This window comes from Notolepis coatsorum (assembly GCF_963971535.1).
Source record: "Notolepis coatsorum genome assembly, chromosome: 18".
Taxonomy (NCBI): domain Eukaryota; kingdom Metazoa; phylum Chordata; class Actinopteri; order Aulopiformes; family Paralepididae; genus Notolepis; species Notolepis coatsorum.
In genome coordinates, this window is record NC_140182.1 from 70,660,250 (window position 1) to 70,686,662 (window position 26,413).

The 26,413-nt window shown below is 46.3% G+C and overlaps 1 protein-coding gene across 1 annotated transcript in view; it reads left to right on the plus strand.

The window, feature by feature from the left end:
- Positions 1 to 26,413, plus strand: part of otogl (otogelin-like) — a gene marked incomplete at both ends in the record, with an annotated part of 152,222 nt that overhangs the window by 103,475 nt on the left and 22,334 nt on the right. The window contains 8 exons of the mRNA XM_084335231.1: positions 3,720 to 3,862; positions 6,742 to 6,765; positions 7,419 to 7,511; positions 8,696 to 8,885; positions 9,926 to 10,143; positions 20,608 to 20,749; positions 21,090 to 21,275; positions 23,205 to 23,417. Coding sequence (XP_084191357.1) covers positions 3,720 to 3,862; positions 6,742 to 6,765; positions 7,419 to 7,511; positions 8,696 to 8,885; positions 9,926 to 10,143; positions 20,608 to 20,749; positions 21,090 to 21,275; positions 23,205 to 23,417 — 1,209 coding nt within the window. The remainder of the gene's footprint in view (positions 1 to 3,719; positions 3,863 to 6,741; positions 6,766 to 7,418; positions 7,512 to 8,695; positions 8,886 to 9,925; positions 10,144 to 20,607; positions 20,750 to 21,089; positions 21,276 to 23,204; positions 23,418 to 26,413) is intronic.

Genomic DNA, 26,413 nt, shown 5'->3' on the forward strand with positions numbered 1-26,413 from the left:
CCGACGGCGGAGGCCTGGCACGGGGACAGGGGCCCGACAGCGGGGGCCTGGCACTGTGCCTTTAAGAGGCGAACAGGCTAAGGGACTAAGGCTAAGGGCCAGGGCTAAGGACCAGGGCTAAGTGTCAGGGCCAGGACCAGGGGCACTGGAGAGGGGGACAGGGACAGAGGCCCGGAGAGGCGGGCTGGAGACAGGGACAGAGAACAGGGTTAAGGCCTTGGACAGGGCAAGGGCCAGAGCTGCTTACAGGGATGAGGACAGGGGCCCGACGGCGGAGGCCTGGCACGGGGACAGGGGCCCGACAGCGGAGGCCTGGCACGGGGACAGGGGCCCGACGGCGGAGGCCTGGCACGGGGACAGGGGCCCGACAGCGGGGGCCTGGCACGGGGACAGGGGCCCGACAGCGGAGGCCTGGCACGGGGACAGGGGCCCGACAGTGGGGGCCTGGCACGGGGACAGGGGCCCGACAGCGGGGGCCGGGCACGGAGACAGGGGCCCGACAGCGGGGGCCGGGCACTGAGATCCTCCTCCTCCTCCTCGGATGCTGCAGACGGGCAGCGCAGAACAAAGGGGGTCCCAGGGGACCGGGATGGGAACACGCCGTCCTCCCGTGGAATACTAGGGAGCGACGACGAGCCTCACCCCAGGAACGAGGATCACGAAGAGACGCCTTCCTCCCGTGGAATCGGGAGCGATGGCGTGCCGCCTTGACGTCTGGAGTGGGAACACTGGAAAACCTCCCGTAGAGAATTAGAGAGCGAAGACGGTGTCCCACTCCAGGCAAACGGCGACAGGTGGTGATGGCTGGGCCGTCGTCTCACGCCGGAGACGCGGCAGGTGATGGTGACGTACAGAATGGTAACGTCCAGAACTCCATGAACACAGACACAGATACAGAACGACCCGACCAGGACTGGAAGGGAGGTCCAGGTATATAAAGCCCTCTGGGGCGCTAATCATAAACTATGACAGCTGCGTGAAGGTAGTCCAAGGGTGGGGGCTGGTGAAGAGTAGAGGAGAGTAAATCATCGCAAGGGTGGGGGCTGGTGAGGGAGAGTAGACAGGGAAAAGTTCAGGGAACAGGCGAATCCTCACAAGCCTGCAGAATAATGAAAGACCCTCACCACCCCAACAACAGCCTGTTCAAGCTGCTGCAGTCAGGCAAACGCCTATGCACACCAGCAACTAGGACAGAGAGACTTCGGCTCAGCTTCTTCCCCCAGGCCATCAGAGTCTTGAACACTGAACTCTCCACACACAAGCACACATGAGCACACACACAACACACATACTGTATACACTCACACACTAACAGTCACTTTAGCACGAACATACACACACACACACACACACACACACACACACACACACACACACACATACACACACACACACACACACACACACACACACACACACACACACACACACACACACACACACACACACACACACACACACACACACACATGCTGCACACGCTCACACTCAACGGTCACTTTACACAATGAAAAGGTCACAAAAGAAAAAAACGGGAGTGGTTCTTGTATAGTAATAGATGGATATAGCAAGATAGCATAAGAATATATAGTATAACTGTATATTGTATAGTATAGTATGTATAGTAGTGTACATAAGACCCAGCTTTAATGATGCCAAAGGAATGAGCTGAGTAAAACAAAACAAAACCAAACTAACTCGATTTTTTTTTATTTTTTTTTATTGAATAGTTTATTGGTTTAGAATGGAAAATCACACATATACATTGGATCACAATATGAAAACAGGTATACATTTTCTCCATTTACCAATAGGATTTCATAAAAACACAATAAAGCCATAGGCTTGTTTCCATTGTGGTCCTTCATCATTGGTGTCAGTGGATTTATGTACTGGTGTGTGGACGTGGGTGTTTGTAGTGTCTGTATGTCAGGATGTGTGGTATAAAAACAAAAAAAAAATACATACAATAATATTCCATTTTATAGACAATAAAAGAATAAAAAAGGAACAACCCTTTGTTCACTACTCCCAGCTTCTGCTACTTATGATCCACCTCTTTATAGCTAATTTAAAAGTGGAGAAGGGGCTTATGGTCTTCAACTCCATTGGTAGGCTATTCCATTGTACTGCTGCTGAATATAGGAATGCGTTTTGGCCAATTTTCCTATTGCATCTCACTGGGACGATGTCTGTAGGGCTCCCCCTGGTGGCGTGTCCGTGTACATCCCTTACCATGTTAAAATATCCACTGAGGTACTGAGGGACAGTATTCCCGAGTATCCTATGTGTTATGTTGAGTTTTATTTGAGAGACCCTCTCCTCAACCCTGAGCCATTTGAGGCTGTTAAAATGTGTCTGTGTAAGGTGAGTCCGATAGACACAAGTCAGTATTCTAGTGTATATTTAGGTTTCTAAGGCAGGTTGAGGCATAACACAACACAATGCATAATGACCGTTAACACTTTGGTTGCCTAAGGTTAAATTCATGATATACCATAGATTGCCAGCGCTATTTGTCTATGGAGAAAGTCCCCTTCTTTGCAGGGCTATAACTTTTTTAATTCTATTGCTACATTGCCATTATTAGGGCCCATTCAAAGTCCTATATGTATTGTTCATTGTGTAGCAACGTTAAACTTTTTCATTCACATATTCATAGTAAAGTATGGTCTAATGTATAAGTATGTTTTCATCTCTTTCTGCAGCTTTCTCCAGAACGTGATATATAGCCCCAAATGCATTATATTGATGATGAAATACAGTTTGATCAGCAATCAGCGCGATATAAAAAATTCCAACTAGACGTACTTCTAGAAGTTACTACACGTCATCTGATGTTGACCGGATGGGCGAGGGGGCGTTTATAATTCCATGGGCAGCGTTATATCAATCATCTAATGTGGGTCAAATGTTGATAATAGCAGTTAGTATCTAAGACGGTAACGTTACACGCTGAAACTCACCCCAGTCTCCGCGCGCTGTTGGGCGATCATCGTCGAGTAGAAATTTTATCATTATGGGATATATTTTTACCCGGTCCATCTCCAGCTTGTATAATGGTATATACGTCCAAATCATGTTGTTTATCGAGTTATTGCCAATCGATCACCGTGTAGCGTGACGAGCCAGAGTCCCATGAACCATAGCGAGCACCCGGAAGTACTACGGTCGTCATGACAACCTCTATTCAACATCCTGTTTGGCGATTGCGCCGATCGGCCACCAGATGGCGCTCCTGAACCGCCAGAGAGCTCAGTGGGTCCTGCTGGTGGATCTCAGGCCAGCGGAGGGACATTATGAATCCGATCGCAGATTTTTGAAATATTGATATAAGGACGCTGTACAGCGTCCCCCGGCAACTTTAGCATGGCCAGCAAAGACGTGAAAAGACGTGTCCCGGCACTCAAAGTGTTAACACTCAGATCCTCGTTTTAATGCATCCATCTGACTCTGTGTGAGTGTGTTGTGATAGGTCGATGTTCCATCTGACTCTGTGTGAGTGTGTTGTGATAGGTCGATGTTCCATCTGACTCTGTTTGAATGTGCTGTGATAGGTCGATGTTCCATCTGACTCTGTGTGAGTGTGCTGTGATAGGTCGATGTTCCATCTGACTCTGTTTGAATGTGCTGTGATAGGTCGATGTTCCATCTGACTCTGTGTGACTGTGCTGTGATAGGTCGATGTTCCATCTGACTGTGTGACTGTGCTGTGATAGGTCGCTGCTCCATGATGTCAGACCTGCGCGTGATCACGTTTGACGGCAACAATGTGGCTCTGTACGACAACGGCTCCTACATCCTGGTCAACCTGCCCAGAGAGAACATCATCGGCACGGTGGAGAAATGCCCCACCAGCCAGGTAACCTGCCAAGGACTCAACGATACTAATACAGGGTATCTGCAGGGTATTAAAAAGTATTAAAGGTCCCGTGTCTTATAAATGGCCTTTTCCAGTGTTTAGCATTGTTTTCTAGCAATGTGGGGTTGTATCAATGGGGTCTGTGTCTCTAATTCTCATTTCGGCTCATCAGATCGGGGCCTTTGTCACTAGATCCTCCCTCACTGAACTAAGCTATTCTGAAATCAAGCTCTACAGACTGTCTGACAAAATGATTGTTTAATTTTCAAACGTATTCAAGTATAAACATCATAACCATGTCACAACAGGCAGCTGGGTGGCACAGCGGACTAAGCGCTCGTCATGCATGCCATGCATTAATGGAGTCCGTCACCTTGTTTGTAGAGCTATAACTATATTCTATAGCTATGGATACAATACTATGGTCATTTGACACTGAGTTTCGTCCGGTCAAGATGCAAAAAAGAAGAATGGGGCGGCTGGGTAGCGCAGCGGACTAATCGCTCGCCTACCACCGCAGAGACACTGGGATCGAATCCAACAATTGGCAGTGTTAGCGGGTGGGAAGCCGGCGGGGTATGTATCCTGGTCGTTGTAAACAGCGACTCCTACTGGTCGGTCGGCGCGCCTGATCAGCAGGGAAGGGATTTGGGGGAGGTAGTTTTTCCCTATTGTTAGGTTTTAGTGAGTTTTTCCTTACCTTCGCGTGGGGTATGTCTGGGAGTGCTTGCATTCTTTCATTTATTTGCATTCATCTAAAAAAATTTGGACCTTATGGTGTTCTTGTTCTGTTCTTGACTTATTGTTATGTTTTCTTCTTGACTTGTTTAAAGAAGACCTGTACGGCCCATGGGGACATTAACGTGTGTTGTCGGGCCTTATAAATAAATTTGATTTGATTTGATCATCCCACGTGTTACAATCCCCCAGTGAAAGTCCTCGCTGTCAGGTGAAAAGAAAAATAGCCAACCGGGACCCATATAATCAACACACAGCCCAAGATACAATGTTTCAAAGGGTGCTCGATACCGCCGCCTGGGAGGATCTGGCCGGTACTGTACCTTCGGAATCCCAGTATGCCTTTTACAGGCAACATGCAGCTCCCTGACATTGAATAGGGTATTAAAATCGACACGTGATTGGCACTCAACGGTCGGGGACCAGAAACGTGTTCACACGTGATTGGCACCCAACGTGTTAAGAGGTTAAAGACACAGAACGGCCTGTTCTTGGTGGAGCTCATGTACAACTATGTTGAGATGGTTTTTGATACTTAAAACCATAAAAATATCTTCTATCCACAAAAAAGTGGAACACAAAATCAGGGAACTGCTGAATAGGATGGGAGGCAGGATGGACTAGACTGGAGGTTCGATCCCCACCACTGAGAGGAGGGTGTATTCCAGCTGTGAGCTGGTGACTGAAGGGTGGCTGGTATTACATCTACGGTGCCCACTATCTCTGCCTACATGCCCTTGAGCAAGGTACTGAACCCCAAAACTGCTCCAGGGGCGCTGCACTGTGGGCAACCCTGCGTTCTGACCTCTCTGATGAAATGTGCATGTGTAACTAGGAGGGATATATATGAGGACTGTGTGCATGTGTAACTAGGAGGGATATGAGGACTGTGTGTATGTGTAACTAGGAGGGATATGAGGACTGTGTATATGTGTAACTAGGATGGATATGAGGACTGTGTGTATGTGTAACTAGGAGGGATATGAGGACTGTGTGCATGTGTAACTAGGAGGGATATGAGGACTGTGTGCATGTGTAACTAGGAGGGATATGAGGACTGTGTACAGATACAGCCCTGAAAAATCAAGCATCTACTGCTCCTCTACCACTACTCCACCACTCCACTCCAAACTGATTTTGTGACTCCTATTGTTCTGGACCAGGCCAGATTTTACACCTCCACTGCCTCCCACAGGCTGGGGAGAATTTCATCTTACATTTTTATTCGTCCCAAATGTCCCAGCCCCATCCGATTTCTTAGCTTTTTTCACTGTTTATTTATCATGCATTGCAACACTAATATATGGTCAGTACCCCAAGTCAGACTGCCCATATAAAAAATGTCTTGGGGGTCTGAGGGCAGTAGCTCCCGACCCCCTCCCTGGGGAAGCACTTAAGTTAAGTACCCTCCCTTTGCTTACATTTAGACCCAGCCACCAGCCCCCAAAAATTAACACCTGAGTGCTAGTTCTAAAGTGACAGAGGAGTGGCAGTAATGACTTGAATCTGAAGGGCTTCATCTGTATGTGTAACTATTGGGGATATGAGGATTGTGTATGTGTAACTAGGAGGGATATGAGGACTGTGTGTATGTGTAACTAGGAGGGATATGAGGACTGTGTGTATGTGTAACTACTGTAGGAGGGATATGAGGACTGTGTGTATGTGTAACTAGGAGGGATATGAGGACTGTGTGTATGTGTAACTAGGAGGGATATGAGGACTGTGTGTATGTGTAACTATTGGGGATATGAGGACTGTGTGTATGTGTAACTATTGGGGATATGAGGATTGTGTATGTGTAACTAGGAGGGATATGAGGACTGTGTGTATGTGTAACTAGGAGGGATATGAGGATTGTGTATGTGTAACTAGGAGGGATATGAGGACTGTGTGTATGTGTAACTAGGAGGGATATGCGAAAAGACACATTTAAATTGCCTTGTGTACATTGACAATAAAAAGTAATTTATTTTTAATAATCTAGTCTAAAATCCATTGTCTTGCTGTAATGTAATCATGTCTACTCTGTTGACATGGTATGAGTGTACTGGTACAGGCACAGCAGACAATAATACAACACCAGATGCTGCTCAGAAATGCTGTCACTCAGCTGTATTTTCCCCCTGTGTTCCTTACAGAGTGTCAATTCCATCAGACGGCCCGTGAGTATCATACCCTCCTCTTTCTTACCCCTAACAACCAGACAGCTGCCGTCTTTCTGATCTGTTCCAATAGTTTCCTTAGAAATCGGTAAAAGGGCTTTTATTTTTAGAGCTCCTTCCGACTGGAATAAATCCCCAGATCATTTACGATCTTTAACCTCATTTTGGTTTATTTAACCCTACCTTGTTCTGCCGTATTAAAACTAGCTGCTCACGCTGTGAATGATTATTTTTATACTTTTGTTTTTGACAGACATACAAGTTATGTTCATTGTTGTTGTTGTTGTTGTTGTTGTTGTTGTTGTTGTTGTTGTTGTTGTTGTTGTTGCTGCTGCTGCTGCTGCTGTTTACTGTTGTCAGTTGTCTCCGCATTGTGTTTTCATGCTGCAGGACCCCTTGAAGACCAGATGCTATGATCTCAAGGGGCTCATCATGAATAAATGTCCACAGTGTGTCTCAGCCTCACCTTTACGTCAAATGAAAATTCATAATTCTTATTGTAACCAGCGAACAAACAAATATAGGACAATTGAATTACAAATCGGACAACAACTATGTTTTCAAACTGAGGCCCTGGAACTGATCCTGTAAATAAGACAGTCTTGTATGTCCTTGTCTCGTCTCCCTGTGACTCCTCTGTGTCTCTCTGCCAGAGTCCTACCGGAGGAACCTCTGGTCTGTGTTTTAAGAAGCTCAACATCACCACCAATTCATACAGAATCATTATCAACAGACTGGAACGCAAGGTGTATATACATATAAACAACCCTGCTTTTTGTGTGTGTGTGTGTGTGTGTGCGTGCGTGCGTGTGTGCGTGCGTGTGTGCGTGCGTGCGTGTGTGTGTGTGTGTGCATGCGTGCGTGTGTGTGTGTGTGCGTGCGTGTGCCTGCGTGCACATGTTTGTCTTTCTCGGTCTGTATACATTATTCAATTGAAAGATAAACAACCCTGCTTTTACTTCCTGACTTCCTGCTTTGTATGTCTGTGTGTATGTGTCTGTGTGAGTGTGATAATCTGTCTCTAGTCTACCAGCCTGTGTTAAAACATAATTGCATCGTAGGGTAAACAACACTGTTCATATGTCTTGCTGTGTGTTGATGAGTGTATCAGTGTGTGTGTGTGTTGACGAGTGTATCAGTGTGTGTGTGTGTTGACGAGTGTATCAGTGTGTGTGTGTTGATGAATGTATCAGTGTTTGTGTGTGTGTGTGTGTGTTGACGAGTGTATCAGTGTGTGTGTGTGTTGATGAGTGTATCAGTGTGTGTGTGTGTGTGTGTGTTGACGAGTGTATCAGTGTGTGTGTGTTGATGAGTATCAGTGTGTGTGTGTGTGTGTGTGTGTGTGTGTGTGTGTGTGTGTGTGTGTGTGTGTGTGTGTGTGTGTGTGTGTGTGTGTGTGTGTGTGTGTGTGTGTGTGTGTGTGTGTGTGTGTGTGTGTGTGTGTGTGTGTGTGTGTGTGTTGACGAGTGTATCAGTGTGTATCAGTGTGTGTAAATGTGTATGTATCCATCTGTCTGCCAGTCTGCACAAGAATCATTGAAATGCTGGGTAAATAACCCTATTTATTTCTGCCATGTGTGCCTGTCTGCGCTTGCATATGTCTGTGTGTGTGTGTGTGTGTGTGTGTGTGTGTGTGTGTGTGTGTGTGTGTGTGTGTGTGTGTGTGTGTGTGTGTGTGTGTGTGTGTGTGTGTGTGTGTGTGTGTGTGTGTGTGTATGTGTGTGTGTCTTGTCTTTTATGTGTGTGTGTGTGTGTGTGTGTGTGTGTGTGTGTGTGTGTGTGTGTGTGTGTGTGTGTGTGTGTGTGTGTGTGTGTGTGTGTGTGTGTGTGTGTGTGTGTGTGTGTGTGTGTGTGTGTGTGTGTGTGCATGTGCACATGTGTGTGTGTGTGTGTGTGTGTGTGTGTGTGTATCTACGTGTGTGTTCCCCAGGTGTCGGTGAACTACCGAGCAGCCAAGCTGCCTTTCTCCCGTCAGTCTCTGCATGTGGACGACACGGGCAGCATGTATCTGATCCAGACTCCTGGAGGAGTCAGCATCCAGTGGTACCACAGTACCGGCATCATGGTGCTGCAGTACACCGCTCCACACAACGCCACTGAGGGCACGCGGGGCCTGTGTGGTGAGACAACACAACACACAACTCCTCTACACTCACACAAGGCTTGTGGCGTCAACACATACTGTACACACGTTGTGTTTTTGAGTTCTCTGACCGCCATTAAAAGGAACACACCAACATTATGGGAAATGTGCTTACCGTCTTCTAGCTAATTTCAGAGTCAGATAGGAAGATAGATACCAATTTCCTCTATGTGCATTAAGCAGAAAGCTATCCAGCTGTGCAAGCTAGCCTAGTTTAGCACAAATTAATGGAGGCGGATGCGGATCAACTAGCCTAGCTGCTGGCCAAAAACACCTCTTCCGGAGTTTTAAGCTAGGCTAGTGGTCTGTATCCACTTCCATTAATTTGTGCTTATAAAAGCAAATGAACCATTTTAGTTGATCATTTCACTTTTAGGATTTTTTCATGATGTCGTATCAGTTTGTTTATTGAACATTATACTTACCGCTTCTGCATCACAACAGCTCTCACAAATGTATTAATCTGTGATTAACAGTGGATCTGAAGGGGTCTTTTGCAGATGGACAGTAATGTAAGAAAGGCAGCTATCTTTTAGCAGATTTGTCAATTAAACAGATTATTCAATAAGTCAATGAAATCCAATCTACCTACCTACCTATCTCTCTCTTTCCTATACACACAAACACTTAACTATACTACTGTAACCAAGTGGATTTGAACCTGGGACCATAGGATCCACATGCGACCGCACTAACCATCTGAGCTAAAGGGTCCGACCCGTTAGCAGGTGCTGGTTGACTGCGACCGACTCCTCAGTAATTTACACTACTATATTAACTCTGTCTCTATCTAGATCTATATAGACACACACACCTACACACACACACACACACACACACACACACACACACACACACACACACGCACACGCACACACACACGCACACACACACACACGCACACACACACACACACACACACTTGTATACAACCCTGTAGTCCATCTACACCTGGTGCCTGTTGGTGACACAAGATGTAAACAGGTAGACCCTCCTGTCTGTCCCGTCTGGTTCCAGGCTGTTGTGACGGGAACCCGGCAGACGACCTGAAGCTGCCCAACGGCACCGTGGTCCGAGAGGTGGGAGACATGGCACTGTTCCTGCAGGCCTGGAGGGTCCAGACAACCGACGAGACGGAACACATGCGCCGGGTCGGAGAGAACTGCACCACCAGGGACTGCTCCAACTGCCTCTTCATGCTGCGCCAGAGGGCCTTCACATCCTGCCACAGCAAGGTACACACACACACACCAGGTCAAGTTACAGTAGAGGTGCTGTAAGTGGGTTTTTGGTCTACATGTTAAAATAATAGCTCTACATTCCAACAGCCATCACTGATATAGAGTGTTTGGTCAGTAACATGGGTCTCCCAGTCCCTCCACTCTGCAGTAAACACAAATTAAATGTTCTGGTATCCCTTCCCTACTAGGAAATTATGCTATAGGACATACTGCAAAGATTGTCTGACAAAAAGAAATAAAAACTAGTTTAAGCTATATGTGTCCTTGAAACAAGTAAAAGAATCTGCCAGTGCAGTAAGACAATTTGGCTTGGCAAGATTTCTTGAAATAAGTAAAAATATCTAGGGTTCTCTCTCCTGATTGGATAAAGTGGGAACGGGATACCAGAACATTTATTTTGTGTTTACTGCCGAGTGGAGGGACTGAGAAACCCATGTTACTAACCAAACACTGACAGTGATATCAGCAATGGCTGTCTGAATGTAGAGCTATTTAACACTTATTTTAACAACAACAAAAACGCTTACAGCCCCTTTATGTTTATCTATATAGCTGAATCCTGATCTGAGCATGACATAAGAGCAAAATGGCCACCGTGTGAATATTATGGTGGACAGGCTTTACAGGCCCACAGTACAATGGAACAACCAACCCTGACCTTTAACTCTCATGACAATAAAACGTCCTCCTTCATGGATAAACTGACCGCCTATCAACCCTTAGCAGCACATTAGAGATATTTGCTACAGTTATGTATGTGAGCTAATGGCCCTGCTATTTGGCAGGCTTTCCAACATGTTCATAAACCCTCATTTAAGAAGTGTGCAAGCCCACAGAGAAAAGGGCCAAACAAACAAACTAGCAAGATTCTGTCCAATTTACTGCTGTAGTAGATAGTGAGGCCATGTGCTGGATCCAAGGGCGTAATTCTGTTGTCATTGGTGGGGGGGACACATTGGGGGGTGTGGTCAGTGGCGGAAGGGTGCAACGTATAGTAGTATGGTCGCGGGGGTGGTGGCCGGGGGGGTGAATGAGGGTGTTCCCCCCTTTTTCGTATTTTTTTTTAAAAATCAGTTGTGCAAGTCAATTTTGGTGAGTTGTTTCTATATAATTCACTTATGACAAGTCATAATGCCGCGCGAGTCTCGGAACGTGCATACTACGTTGTGTGTATGAGAGAGAGAGAGAGAGAGAGAGAGAGAGAGAGAGAGAGAGAGAGAGAGAGAGAGAGAGAGAGAGAGAGAGAGAGAGAGAGAGAGAGAGAGAGAGAGAGAGAGAGAGAGAGAGAGAGAGAGAGAGAGAGCGAGAGAGAGATCGCGCTATTTATCACAGTTTCACACCAAACTGGGGAGGGGTGTTACAGTATGTATCCTATTTGAGCACACCTGAATACTGGGCTGTTGTTGATATGCAAAGACAGCTGTGGTACTTAGTGCCGGGTGCTCACTTGACTTTGCATGACAATGGCTCAGAGATGGCCAAGCAGCCGTTTTCCTATCACGTCGCGTCACCGTTTATTATCGTGCAGCGGACACTAACTGCATTCTGAAAACATGCCGGGGACACTAACTGCATTCTGAAAACATGCCGGGGACATTTCCCGCGGACCCAGTGGCGGCTGGCCACCGGGGGCGCTAGGGCGCCGACTCACCTGTTAAATGAGAGAAGAAGAAAAAAAAAACGTTTTTGTTTTTTGTTTTATAGCCCTATAAATAATATAAACATGTTTAAAATGAATAATATTTACTCATTTTAAGTATGTTTGTGTTTCCAATGCACAATATAACGTTAATATATAAAATAAAAAATACTCGTTTTCCTGAACAGGAAGTGACTCACTCCTGCCGCATTTCTCCTGCCGCATTTCTCCTAGCCGTATTTCTCGGCCCGGGCTAGACGCAATAGCGCTCTGAGTGCTCGTCACTGTTTGATCGCTGTATCCGTCGCAGCCAATCAGTGCGTAATGCGCTGTGCGTTGAAATATGATGTTTATGATGGAAGCCGGGCGCGATTTGAAGCGGTCTAAGCAGCAGCGTCTATAATTTTTTTTTCCGTAGCAGCATTTTTTTCCGTAGCCGCATTTCGCGGAGACGCTCTCTCTGATTGGCCAACACCATTTTCTAGCTTCTAGGTTGGCAGACTGTGTTGTTGTGATGCAGCTATTTGTCTTAGAGCGTGAAGGCAAGTTCTTTCGACGGTTAACTAAGCTTAGGCACTCTTTCAAAGTTGGTTAAGGTTAGAGTTTGTCTTAGAGCAGGGCGATAGAACGCCAGGTAGTTTGCAGGCTGTTTGACGAGGAAATGGGCAAAGACACAGCTCTTCACAGTACTTGTTGCCGTTGTTGGTTAACAACAAGCTATATGGATGCAGTGTGGACAACTGGACATGCATGGACAATGGACATCAACACAGTCTGGACAGTGGAGTGGAGTGGATATACTTTATCAAGCCCTTCTGCCCTGCTGGACCACTGTGCGTTTCAACTTAACAAGGTATAGTTGCGATCTCTCTCTCTCTCTCTCTCTCTTTCTCTCTCTTTCTCTCGCTCTCTCTCTCTCTCTCTCTCTCTCTCTCTCTCTCTCTCTCTCTCTCTCTCGCTCTCGCTCTCTCTCGCTCTCGCTCTCTCTCTCTCTCTCTCTCTCTCTCTCTCTCTCTCTCTCTCTCGCTCTCTCTCTCGCTCTCTCTCTCTCTCTTTCTCTCTCTCGCTCTCTCTCTCTCTCGCTCTCTCTCTCGCTCTCTCTCTCTCTCTCTCTCTCTCTCTCTCTCTCTCTCTCTCTAATTTCGCTGCGGGTGGGGCATAACCACTCAGACAATGAATGGTAACTTGTTGGGAAGGCTAGGAGAATTATTAAGGACTCGAGCCACCCGAACAACTGCCTCTTTGAACTGCTGCGGTCAGGCAAGCGATACCGGAGTCTTAAGGCGAGCACAGAAAGACTCAGAAGAAGCTTCTATCCCCAGGCCATCAGGCTGCTAAACGAACAATAAACAATATGCAACAACCATCAAATGCACACAGCACACACACCCACACGCACACACTCACTTAAACAAACAACACACTGCAGCACCCACTCTCCACACTTTAGATCACACAAACACACTTTATATTTATTGATAAAGGATTTGCACTACAACTCGTACACCTACTGTAAATTGTACCTAAATTGCACCTCATCCCATTTCTGCCTTGCACTATATAGTATTGTATATTAGTACACTGCATAGTATTGTGTATTGTATATTATATGGTAACTCAGTTACGTCTATTCTGCATCGAACATTGTACATATGTCTATACTGAACACTGTGACCTCATTTTTTTACTTCTAATTTACATACTATACTATGTTATTTTATTTCATACTTATCTTATCTTGTCTTGCACAGTCTCTGGAGCGTAACAGTAAGAAGCATTTTGTATAAAAGTATTCTGTACTTCTGTATGACAACTATTAAAGAAACTTGAACTTGAAACTTGAACTTTAAAATGACGAGATATACATATGTGTTTATTATTGAATAGATCTGAGAGAGAGAGAGAGAGAGAGAGAGAGAGAGAGAGAGAAGAGAGAGAGAGAGAGAGAGAGAGAGAGAGAGAGAGAGAGAGAGAGAGAGAGAGAGAGCGAGAGAGAGAGAGAGAGAGAGCTGTGCGTGTTTGTGTTGGGCTATTGGAAACGTGGTTGCATTTGACTGACTGTGATCATATATTGATCGATGGCAATGGTGATAATATTCGCCAATGCGTGCCTTGTACATGTTTGCAAAATGTTTGGTATAGCGCCCCTAGTGGAGAAGAATCTACGAGCCGCCACTGCGCGGACCCCCCCCCCTTAGTTACGCCCCTGGCTGGATCCAACGCTGTTTGTGTCCTGAAATTCCCACGTTGAACCTCTGGAATAATATCTTAATCTCATGTATTGAATTGGTGGTTTAATGCGTTCCAAATGCATGTCTGTGTACTGTATATATATATATTGTTACTGTATATATATCTATCCACATCTGTCTATACATTAATTGCATATAATCGTTTTTACATATCTGTAGATACTATATCTATATAATAATAACAATAATAATAATAATAATACTAATAATACTAATAATAATAGCTTAGATTTATATAGCGCCTTTCAGGAGACCCAAGGCCTTTAACAGGAGTGGGCATCTAGGGGAAGGGGATCGGGGAACAACGTAACAACAAACAACATATCTGTACATATCACAGTACATATCGTGTCTGTTGAAGGCAGAGGTTCTGTGTAGGATTGTTAGTAACTGTCTAACTGCATATATAACTGTTTACACTAGTAACTGTCTAACTGCATATATAACTGTTTCCACTAGAGGGCGCTCTAGGCGGAGACACTCAGGAACACCGCCAGGTGGCGAGTATAAATAGTGGTGTCTCCTCCCACTCCTTTCTCTTTCCCCCAGTCTCTCAGTGAGAGAAGACCTGTAGTGTTACTGCTCTGCCATGTGAATAATAAACCACGCCAGTTAAGGCTCAAGATAGAAACCATGCCTCTTGACCACATTATTGTCGCCCTATAGCCGAATTCTGTTAACAGGTTATGGGCCCAGATAACGCTGGGGCGAAATAATAAGGGTACTTTTTTTTGTAGCAAGCTTAGCTAAAGTATAGGCTAGGTTAGCGCCGGGAGCACCGCGTGGCTAGACGCTAGGCCAACAAGAGCTAAAGCTTACCACCAACGAAGAGGATGGAAAACAAGGGAAGGGGCAAATGGCCATCATTCAATGGAAAAGCAGAGGACTATGAGCTCTGGGAAGAGCGCATGCTATGCTGCATGCACGGTGCGGGGCTGAAGGAGACGATCCTGGCAGCCCCCACGGGAGAACTGACGGCGGAAGAGCAAGCCCTGGACAACCAGCATAACGCAGACGCGTACTGTGAGTTAGCGCCGCTGCTCGACGACACCAGCCTGGGGCTGATATTCCGTGACACTAAAGACAGAGGCCGAGAAAGCCTGGAGGTGTTGAGAGAGCATTACATCAGGCGAGGAAGACCCAGAGTCGTGGCCCTCTACATAGCATACTCTACATAACGGCCCTGAGGAAGGGGCCCACCGAGACTGTGACCGAATACGTCAACAGAGCGGAGCAGATCACGACGCCATTGAGGAGTGCCGGAGAAGCACCAAGCGATGGGCTAATGATGGCGATGATGATGAGAGGACTACCGGAGCTGTACAAACCGTTCACACTCCTGGTAACACACGGTTCAACGGACATGACGTTGGGACAGTTCAAGGCTAAGTTAAGGAACTTCGAGGCCTCAGAAGATACCCACCCAGCCGCCGCGGAGGCGGGAGAGAGGGTGCTAAAGGGAGAGGACCAGGACCACGACGGAACTGGCGTGTTGGCGATGCGGAGAGAAAGGCCATCGGAAAAGCGACTGCACAATGACTGTCTGGTGTAGCTTCTGCAAATCCACGGGGCACACAGACAGAGCATGCATGAAGAAACACGACCAGAGCGCGCGATACGCGCATGGGCAAGATGACGGCCATGGACGAGACGGCGACCAAGGACGAGACAGAGGCCATGGACAAAATGGCTGCTACGGACAAAATGGCGGCTACGGACAAGATGGCGGCTACGGACAAGAAGACGGCTGTGGACAGGATGATGACAGCGGACATGATGGCGGCGACGGTCGACGTGAGACGGATCGAGACGACGCCCGGAGAATAACGGGACAAGAAGACTGCGCTTTCGGGGCGCGAACGGCGTGCACTGCCGGACCGGCCCAGCTGCAGCGAGCCCAGAGAAGGGGACTGATCGTGGACACAGGTGCGTCGTCCCATGTCATCAACGACAGGAGTCGGTTCAAGAACTTTCACGACACTTTCCACCCGGAGAGGCACAGCATGGAGCTGGCAGATGGGAGATGCACCTACGGATTGGCGCAAGAGAGAGGAGACGCTCAGGTATGCCTCACGGACAGTAAGGGGCGCCGGCGTACGGTGGCGTTAAAGAACGGTCTCTCCGTACCATCGTTCCCACAAGGACTATTCTCTGCAATAGCTGCTACTGCAAGCGGTGCCAAGGTATTCTTCGATAAATGTAATCATTTTCTTGTAGAATCTGACGGTACACGGTTTGACATAAAGATGTACCAGAGAGTATATTATCTGCAAACGGAGTGTAATGACAACGACAAGTGTAATGATAATAATGATATGTGTAGCGTGACAGCCAGTCACGATATTCAGACATGGCACGAGATTATGGGTCATTGTAATTACGAGGATTTACTGAAACTGCAAGTAGTGTCAGAAGGCATGCACATTGAAGGAGAAAAGCGTAGACCTGACAAAAATTGTGCAGAATGCAAAACGGGGAAGTTTACTCAACCGAGATACAGAAATCCCACAGACAGAGTAAGGGTACCACTTGCATTAGTTGACACGGACCTAGCCGGCCCAGTAAGCAACGAGTCCATAGGAGGCTTTGGATATGTACTGTCTTTTACAGATGTGTGCACAGGGGCAGTGTTTGTTTACTTTCTCAAAGCAAAGAGTGACACGCCCCAGGCCACGGAGAGATTCCTGGCAGACGTAGCCCCTTATGGTAACGTAGGATGCTTGAGGTCCGACAACAAAACCGAGTTCACAAACAGAGAGTTCCAATCACTGTTGAGAAGGTATAAGATAAGACACGAGACGCCACATCCATATCCCCCACACCAGAACGGGGTGGCAGAGAGGGAATGGCATAACCTTTTCTAAATGGCTAGGAGTAAGCTAGCAGATAGTAACTTACCTAAGAGCCTATGGCATTATGCGGTGCAAGAAGCCGCTTACACCAGAAACAGGTGCTTTAATAAGCACTCGGGCACCACCCCGTATACAGCACTGACAGGAAAGAAGTGTAATCTAGCCAGAATGCACCGATTTGGATCAGTGTGTTATGCGTACCTGCATGACAGGGGAAAGCCCAAGTCCAGAGGGGTAAAAGGATTGTTCATAGGACACGACAAGGGAAGCCCCGCTTTCCTAGTTTATCATCCCGGTAACGGCAGAGTGCAGAAACACATGCTAGTCAAGTTTGTCACGAAGGCAACAGGTGAGAGCGAGACACAGAGAGAGGAGCCAGAGCAAGAGTAACTCCAGAGTAAGGTGTGTAGAAACAGAGACACATCAACTTAGTACGGTCGTGCAGGCAGACAGTCAGCAACCCCCAGAGGGCGATGACGAGGAGCACCCGAGGGTGACATCAAGTGCCCCAAACAGTGGGAGGTATCCCTCAAGGGAACACAAACCCCCAAAGTATCTGACAGACTATGCCTGGAAAGGGAGTGACGAGGAGGACAGTACACCTACCCCCGTTGATTACTACTACAGGGTAGTCAGTCGGGTAACCCCGACCTTTAAAGAGGTCACATTGTCCCCCGAAGAGGGCCGACAGACAGTGGGAGGGAAATGGGTGCATTCAACCAAGTTACCAGAGGGCAGACAGACAGTGGGAGGGAAATGGGTGTATTCCATCCAGGAGGGTATTGAAGGCCACGACAAATACAAAGTGTGGTTCGTAGCAAATTGCTTAAAGGCTGAAGGAGGGTACTCCATGTTTAAATAATGAAGGAGGGTGGCTACACTGCTTAAAGGCATGAGGAGGATACTCTAGGTTTAAATACGGGAGGAGTAGAATCCAGGTTTAAATACCTGATTAGAGTCCATGTCTAAATATTGAAATGGATCCTATGTTTAATCCCAGGTTTAAGTACCGAGGTGGGTGATTGTTTAATTCCATGTTTAAGTACAGAGGTGGATGACTTACCATGTTCTCAATGATGTAACTATGTGGGAAAGATCCTGAAACGTTTAGACATGTAAGAATGTAGATCAAGGGAAACACCATGTGATCAAAGACTAGACTATCAGTAGGATGGTCAGAAACTGAAAAATTTACAGAGATGCTGTGGGTAGCCTCATTTATTTAACAATGTGTACCCGCCCTGACCAATGGTTTGTAGAGAGTGGATTGTCACAGCATTTGGCTGACCCCATAGAGGAGCATTTGGATTACAGCCAAACATGTTTTTTTTTGTTATCTTAAAGGTACAGGATATTGTGTGAGTTTGAATACAGACAGCTCACTGGTTTCGTGGGAAAACAAAGAAGCAGCCCACAATGGTACTATCAACTAGTGAAGCCGAATATACGGCTCTAGCTCTGACCATACATGAGTGTGTTTATCCAGAACAACTGTTAGAAGTGATGGAGATAAAATTACGAGTATATTGTTTAATATGTAATAGGTAATTGGAATGTGCTCTCTATACCAGATAAGGTGGTTTTTGAAGATGAGGGGCATTTTGTCAACATCAGTTAAAAATGATGGACACTGTTGTTTATGAGGGCAACCAGGCAACCATTGTGACACCCAGTGTGTCAACATAGATGTAAACATGCCAATATAGAAAATATCATCTCATCAGATCTGTCATCAGAGAAGAAAGGATGACACCGGTTTACTGTCCAACGGACGACAGAGTAGCAGACACTATGAGGAAACCTGTTCCAAATTAAAATTGAAGGGATTTGCAAGGGTCATGTTTAATGTGAAAGTATTGACTGTCATACCCTGTTGATGTTTTTGGATTGTATTATTTCCTTTGTAAAATGTTTTTCCAAGAAGTTATCCAGTATGCTAAACCCTAAGTGGGAATGTTGAAGGCAGAGGTTCTGTGTAGGATTGTTAGTAACTGTCTAACTGCATATATAACTGTTTACACTAGTAACTGTCTAACTGCATATATAACTGTTTCCACTAGAGGGCGCTCTAGGCGGAGACACTCAGGAACACCGCCAGGTGGCGAGTATAAATAGTGTTTGTCTCCTCCCACTTCTTTCTCTTTCCCCCAGTCTCTCAGTGAGAGAAGACCTGTAGTGTTACTGCTCTGCCATGTGAATAATAAACCACGCCAGTTAAGGCTCAAGATAGAAACCATGCCTCTTGACCACATTATTGTCGCCCTATAGCCGAATTCTGTTAACAGTGTCACTGTCATGAAACCCATCAAACAGCTTTTTCATAGAGCCATCAAGGTATTTGCCAGGAAACCATTGGCATACCACCATTGCAATATTATGAAACAACATAGCTTTTTGAGCTTTGAAAATGTCAAAGTCTTAATAAGCGCTTGTTTCAGGCAGCCGGGTAGTGCAGCGGACTAAGCGTCTGTCTACCACCACAGAGACAGTGGGATCGAATCCAGCTGTGGTGCTTCCGGGTTGGCCGACCGTCCATACTAACATAATTGGCAGTGTTAGCAGGTGGGAAACCCGGCGAGAGTGGGTCCTGGTTGTTGTAAACAGCGACTCCTACAGTTTGGTCGGGGCGCCTGCACAGCAAGGGAAGGATCTAAGAGAGGTAGTGTGACCTTCCACACGTTACACTCTCCCAGTGAGAGTCTGCGCTGCCAGGTGAAAAGAAGCGGTGGGCTGGGTACACATGTGTCGGAGGAAGCATGTGATAGTCTCCACCCTCCCGGACCAACAGTAGGGAGTAGAGTGCGCAACGACCAGGAAGGGGATTGGGAATTGGCATAACGACTAACATTGGGATGGGAGAAAAACGGAAAAAATAAGGAGGAAAAAGATAATAAAAAAAAAAATAATAATAAAAAAGGGCTTCATCTACAAATGCCTACATGGACCAGCTCCCCCTCCTGTACAGGAATTCATCTACAAAAAAATAAACACTGGACTCTGCACCAGGTCAGACACCAGAGGTGACTGCATGTTCCAACGTAGACTGACCACGTTTGGCCAAAATGTCCTGACCATAAAAGGCAGTCAAACGTGGAACAGTCTCCCCATTTCCATAAGGGAAAGCCCCACCCTTGCTTCTTTTACAGGGCAAAAGAAAATGGCTGAAGACCAACTAGTCATGTGACATATCTCTAGCCACTAGTATTTCTGTGTATTGCTGTTATGTATTTGTAAATTTGTTACTGTTTTTATGTGTCCTGTTTTTATGTATTTGTACATTTCTTACTGTTTTTATGTTTGGGGACAACGGATGGAAATTTGCCTAAATGAGCTAAATCCGGCAATTTTTACACTCCACGGTGTTCATACATTTTGCATTGTCCCGTCCAAATAAACAAATAAAGTTAAAGTTACCTTCTCTTACTAGTTACGCTGCTGGCCAGTATGACTTAGTGCCATAGTGTCTTTATACCTGTATCACTGACTGTACATATTAATACTACAACTCTGTACATACATCTGATTAGCACTATGACTCAGTAGTACTAATTTATATATTGTATACCCAGTTTAATCACCTGGCTGTACATTTTATATTAGTATTGCACTTTACTGTTACATTTGCACACCTTTTTGGATGCCAAACTTATTTTCCTTGTACTGTACTTGCTGCATAATGGAAATACATTTGAATCTAATCTAATCTAATGTCCAGGTGCCTCCAGATCAGTTCTGTGACATCATGTGGGCGGGGGACCTGCATTACAAGGACCACCAGTGTGACTTCCTGGCAGCGTACGTGGCGGTCTGTTACACACACCAAGTCTGCATCAGCTGGAGACGACATAACTTCTGCCGTAAGGAGACACACACACACACACACACACACACACACACACACACACACACACACACACACACACACACACACACACACACACACACACACACACACACACACACACACACACACACACACACACACACACACACACACACACACACACACACAAACACACACACACACACTCACACACTCACACACACACACACACACACACACACACACACACACACACACACACACACACACACACACACACACACACACACACACACACACACACACACACATATCACTCACTGGCGCACACATGTCACTCACTGGCGCATGTCTAAGTGCCTGTCGTCCCACAGCGCTGAGGTGTCCGTCTGGTAAGGAGTACAAGTCATGCGTCAGCACCTGCACCAGCCGCACCTGTCAGAACAGAGAGTACTACGAGGAGACGACCTGCTCCTACATCAGAGAGGAGTGCGTCTGTCGCAGCGGCACCATCTTGCACCGCGCCGACTCCCCCTACTGTGTCACGGAGGACCGCTGTGGTGAGTGGCGGCGTGGTCGCGCCCGCGCGTGTGAACGCTTTATTAAAGGGCCACTCCGCCCATTTTGAAGAGGCTGATTTGTACCACTTCACCGTAGCCTTTTAATACACTTGTCTATTTTATGCAAATTGTATGTCTATTTTTATGATTAATGCACTGTAAATGAAAGCTATTTTATTGCACTGCTTTTATTTTGTCTGCACTTTATGCATTGCTTTGATTCTATCAATGTTAGGTGTAACTGAGGGGTACAATTCCCTGACTGTATTGTTAGATATGATATTTAATACCACTACCTCATGTACTTTAACTTCTGGCCACCCAGTACAAGATATAAGTATGATGAACACTTTCCCACCTGATGAAACGAACCAACACAAATGTACCAAATCGAATATTTAATACAGCAAAAGGTGTATACAACATTCACTTAATTACATTTATGATTTGAAATATTGAATATGCACTTTTATGGCAAATGAGTATTCGTAGGTAAATCAACATTGAATGTCCAATCTCTGGTTGCGCAGGGAGTAAGTATACAACCTGGAATATTTAGGAAACGATAGCGATGGTACTTAAATGATTATAGCTGGATACACTAAGGGGGGGGGGGGTCCCGCTGGTTGTAAGACAGTAGGAGGGGGGGGTTAGAGAAGCCGCTGGCGGTATCCCATCTGGCCGACGGTGTCTTGGGAGAATCCAAAGTCTTGGACACGGTGCCCACAGAACCTCGGGCCGCAGACGAATACAGCTGGACCCTCTGTGGAACGGTATCTGCCGGTCCACAACGGAGAGACGTGGTGCGACCTCACGTGTAGAGCGCCGCCTCACCTGGAGTTCTCTCCGGGGGGTAATTCCAACACTCGGCAGTGTTGGCCTTTATCCATGGAATAATCAAAGCACACAAAGCATAATCCAAGAGCCGTGGAAGGCTCGCCGTCGTCTGGGTAGAGTAATCCAATATACGGGTCCAGTCGCTCTTGACCCGGAGCTCCTCGGATGCAATCACCACTAGGGGTCTGACCAGCCTGGTTAAGCGTCCAGCGTCAGGAACGATGGGGGTGCTGATAACTGTAGAACTCTAACCGAACGATGCACCATACATCAATAGACTACTATTAGCTTAATAGAATACGTCCAACTCGACGGTATGGTGCCAAACTATGACCATTCAACTATTAATCTACACGATATCTCAATGCCTATTCTGGGCCAAGTAGGCCTTACTACACCGCACGTGCGTCGTGGGGAGGCTTTTGCGTCTGTCACTCTGTTGGAGGGTAAAGAACTGGACTAAAAGAAAGTTCTACTTTACGAGCGCCATATATATATGCGCTATGAACAAATAGTACCATTCGTATTTCGCCCGGCATATTACTGCGCGGAACCGGGGGTTGCCTCGACATGTTAGGCGGCACGATTGAACTTGGACCTAGGGGTATGGCAACCTGGCGCCAGGTTCTCGTCCAATGGTAGAATGAAACTATTATGGGCTGTTTAGTAGAAACGGGGATATTCAATGCATATTGTGCAAGGAATATACAGGGGATATCAAACGATATACAAATACAATTAAATATATATATATAAATAAATATACATATTCGGTTTAATCTGATCCTTCACAACATTTCTGCTGTGAAATAGAGATGCAATTCTTGTATGAAAGGTGCTATACAAATAACGTGTATTATTATTATTATTTCAATCTATCAAATTGAAATAGATATTTGAGATATTGGAAGCCAAAATCGTTAGCATTTGTTAGCAATGCTAACAAATAGGGGTATGAAGAATGTCCCCAAATGACTTCTTAGTTAATAACATACAGTAGAAAGACTGTTATAATAATAATAATTATTAATAATGTAGACTCACTACCTTACTGTATGCCCATGTATCAGTGAGTGTCTCTGGCGTCAACAGTGTGCACGGACAACGAAGGCAACCCTCGGTCTCCAGGGGAGGTGTGGAACGGCTCTGTCCGCGGCTGCTGCCTGTACCAGTGTGCGGAGAACGGCTCCGTGGTGGCAGTGGAGCCAGACTGCAGCTCCAGCCCTGCGCCGCTGTGCGAGAGGGAAGGAGAGTACGTTCTAGACGTGCTGGAGGAGGGAGCCTGCTGCCCCAAGAAGATCTGTGGTGAGTTCACAGCTTCACGTGTTTCACTTGAGGACCCAAGAAGATCTGTGGTGAGTTCACAGCTTCACGTGTTTCACTTGAGGACCCAAGAAGGTGAGTTCACAGCTTCACATGTTTCACTTGAGGACCCAAGAAGATCTGTGGTGAGTTCACAGCTTCACGTGTTTCACTTGAGGACCCAAGAAGATCTGTGGTGAGTTCACAGCTTCACGTGTTTCACTTGAGGACCCAAGAAGATCTGTGGTGAGTTCACAGCTTCACGTGTTTCACTTGAGGACCCAAGAAGATCTGTGGTGAGTTCACAGCTTCACGTGTTTCACTTGAGGACCCAAGAAGATCTGTGGTGAGTTCACAGCTTCACGTGTTTCACTTGAGGACCCAAGAAGATCTGTGGTGAGTTCACAGCTTCACATGTTTCACTTGAGGACCCAAGAAGATCTGTGGTGAGTTCACGTGTTTCACTTGGGGACCCAAGAAGATCTGTGGTGAGTTCACGTGTTTCACTTGGGGACCCAAGAAGATCTGTGGTGAGTTCACGTGTTTCACTTGGGGACCCAAGAAGATCTGTGGTGAGTTCATGTGTTTCACTTGAGGACCTAACCCTGCAAAACATTTGGTCACAAAGCATTTGGCTGCTTGTTTTGACGTGACTAGTTAACTATTGTTGGTAGTCGGTAGAGAGATGTGAAGAAGACCGGTATTATCCACGAGGGGAGGGGGTACAGTTACGGGGTCTATTCAGCCTATTCGGGGTCTACTCAGCCGCCCGCCTCCTCACTAACACCCGGTCCCGCGAACACATCACTCCTGTCCTCCACTCCCTCCACTGGCTCCCGATCAAGGAACGCATTAACTTCAAAACACTACTCCTCACCTTCAAAGCCCTCCATAGCCTGCCCCCCCCCCCCTACCTGACTGACCTCCCTCTCCCCTACCGCCCCACCCGTTCCCTCCGGTCCTCTTCCACTCTTTCCCTCACTGTCCCGTCATCCAGACTCAAAAGTTTCGGTGACCGGGCATTCTCACGAGCTGTACCCCGACTCTGGAACTCCCTCCCTCAGACCATCAGAGACTCTCCCTCACTCTCCACCTTCAAATCCAGACTCAAAACCTACCTGTTCTCCCAAGCATTCAACCTTCCTTACCCATAACCACCCTCCTCCAACTCGCCACCATTTTCCCCTGCCCCACTTTCTCTCCTCTCCTGCCCCCCCCCCCCCCCCCCCCACCCCCCTTGGTTTTCCCTTACTCTCCTCCCGACTGTCTCCCCTACTCACTCCCGTAATTGTTATCCGTTACTCATGGTTTTATGTTTCCTGTGTATTCTTATTGTCCTCCGTTTCCCTGTGGTTCTGTTTCTTTGTTTTTCTTTGTTTCTTTTTTTGCCTATTGTCAGCGACTTTGGGTCTTTGAAAAGCACTATACAAAATAAATGAATTATTATTATTTATTATTCGGCACTATCCACGGGAGCGAGTGGATGTCTTGGCCAAGAGCATCCTAATTTTGAAAACCAAATGTGCAGCATCGGAGCAGAAGAAATAACGCTGCGTGCCGTAAGCTTATCAATACCAAGTATAGTGATTAGGTTATGCCAAGACGAAGGACGTTCGGCAGATGGACTGAAGATGAAAGTTGTTGCGTGTTAGAACGTTCAGTCAGGCTAGCCATGTCGGCTAGTAGCTTAGCTAAAGGCAGGGACAGCTAACTAGCGTTAGCTAACCTAGCTAGCTAGTTAGCTTTAGCTACGTTATCGAGTGCTAACGTGTGGTTCAGTTGGGCTAGCCATGTCAGCTAGTAGCTTAGCTAAAGGCAGGGACAGCTAACTAGCATTAGCTAACCTAGCTAGCTTGGACCTGATTCTGCGTTAGGGTGAGTTTTTAACGCAATCTATTCTGTTCCGGCCGTGGATCTCTCTCTCTCTCTCTCTCTCTCTCTCTCTCTCTCTCTCTCTCTCTCTCTCTCTCTCTCTCTCTCTCTCTCTCTCTCTCTCTCTCTCTCTCTCTTGCACTCTCTCTCTTGCTCTCTCTTGCTCTCTCTCTCTCGCTCTCTCTCTCTTGCTCTCTCTCTCTCGCTCTCTCGCACGCTCTCTCGCGATCTCTCTCTCTCTCTCGCGCTCTCTCGGTCTCTCTCTGTCTCTCTCTCTCTCACTCGGTGTGTTGCATCATGCAACAGGGTCTGCTCCGGTATCAATATTGAATGTGCAGTAATGCTATGCACTGTTCTGCTGCCTGGACATTACTGCTCAACATGATCACTCCAGCTTTACAAATTGCTCTCTGGGAACATTTCACACTGTGCTCGTGCAGTTTGTGACGTGTGTACTAAGCTTATAGAGTTCGATTCAAATAAGGCAACACTGCAAATATGCATGTCGTGCTTGAAAAATTTACCTGGCTTTAAGCTTGTTTATCAGGTTCCAGGGGTGTTTTATGCATTTTCCCTGTTACTGCCAGGTGTACAACTGTACAGGTGCATTGCCACTAAGCCTCGGGCAGCGCTATTATTTAAGAATACGTTGACTGTATCATATGCCCAGCCTCGGGCAGCGCTATTATTTAAGAATACGTTGACTGTATGCCCAGCCTCGGGCAGCGCTATTATTTAAGAATACGTTGACTGTATATATAAAAAATAAATATATTATAAAAAATAAAATAAAAAAGTATATTAGATTTTTTTTTTTTATTATTATTATTTTCTTTACCTATAGGGGGGGCCTCGCGTTTACATCTCGCACAGGGCCTCGCATTTCTCCCAGACGGCACTGCCATGAGTAGTAATCTATCCTGTTTTAAATCAGACATTATAAACTGAACGTGCGGACAGCAGTTATTTTTAGGTTTCACTTTCACTTACAGTAGTTTTAACTTCACTTGAAGGAGAGAAGTCAAGTCAAGTCAAGAGTTTTATTTGTCACGGCATACAAGTATACAATGAAATGCGAGAAAGAAGGCTCTAGAGATGACATGACATTTTACACGATGATAGCGGAG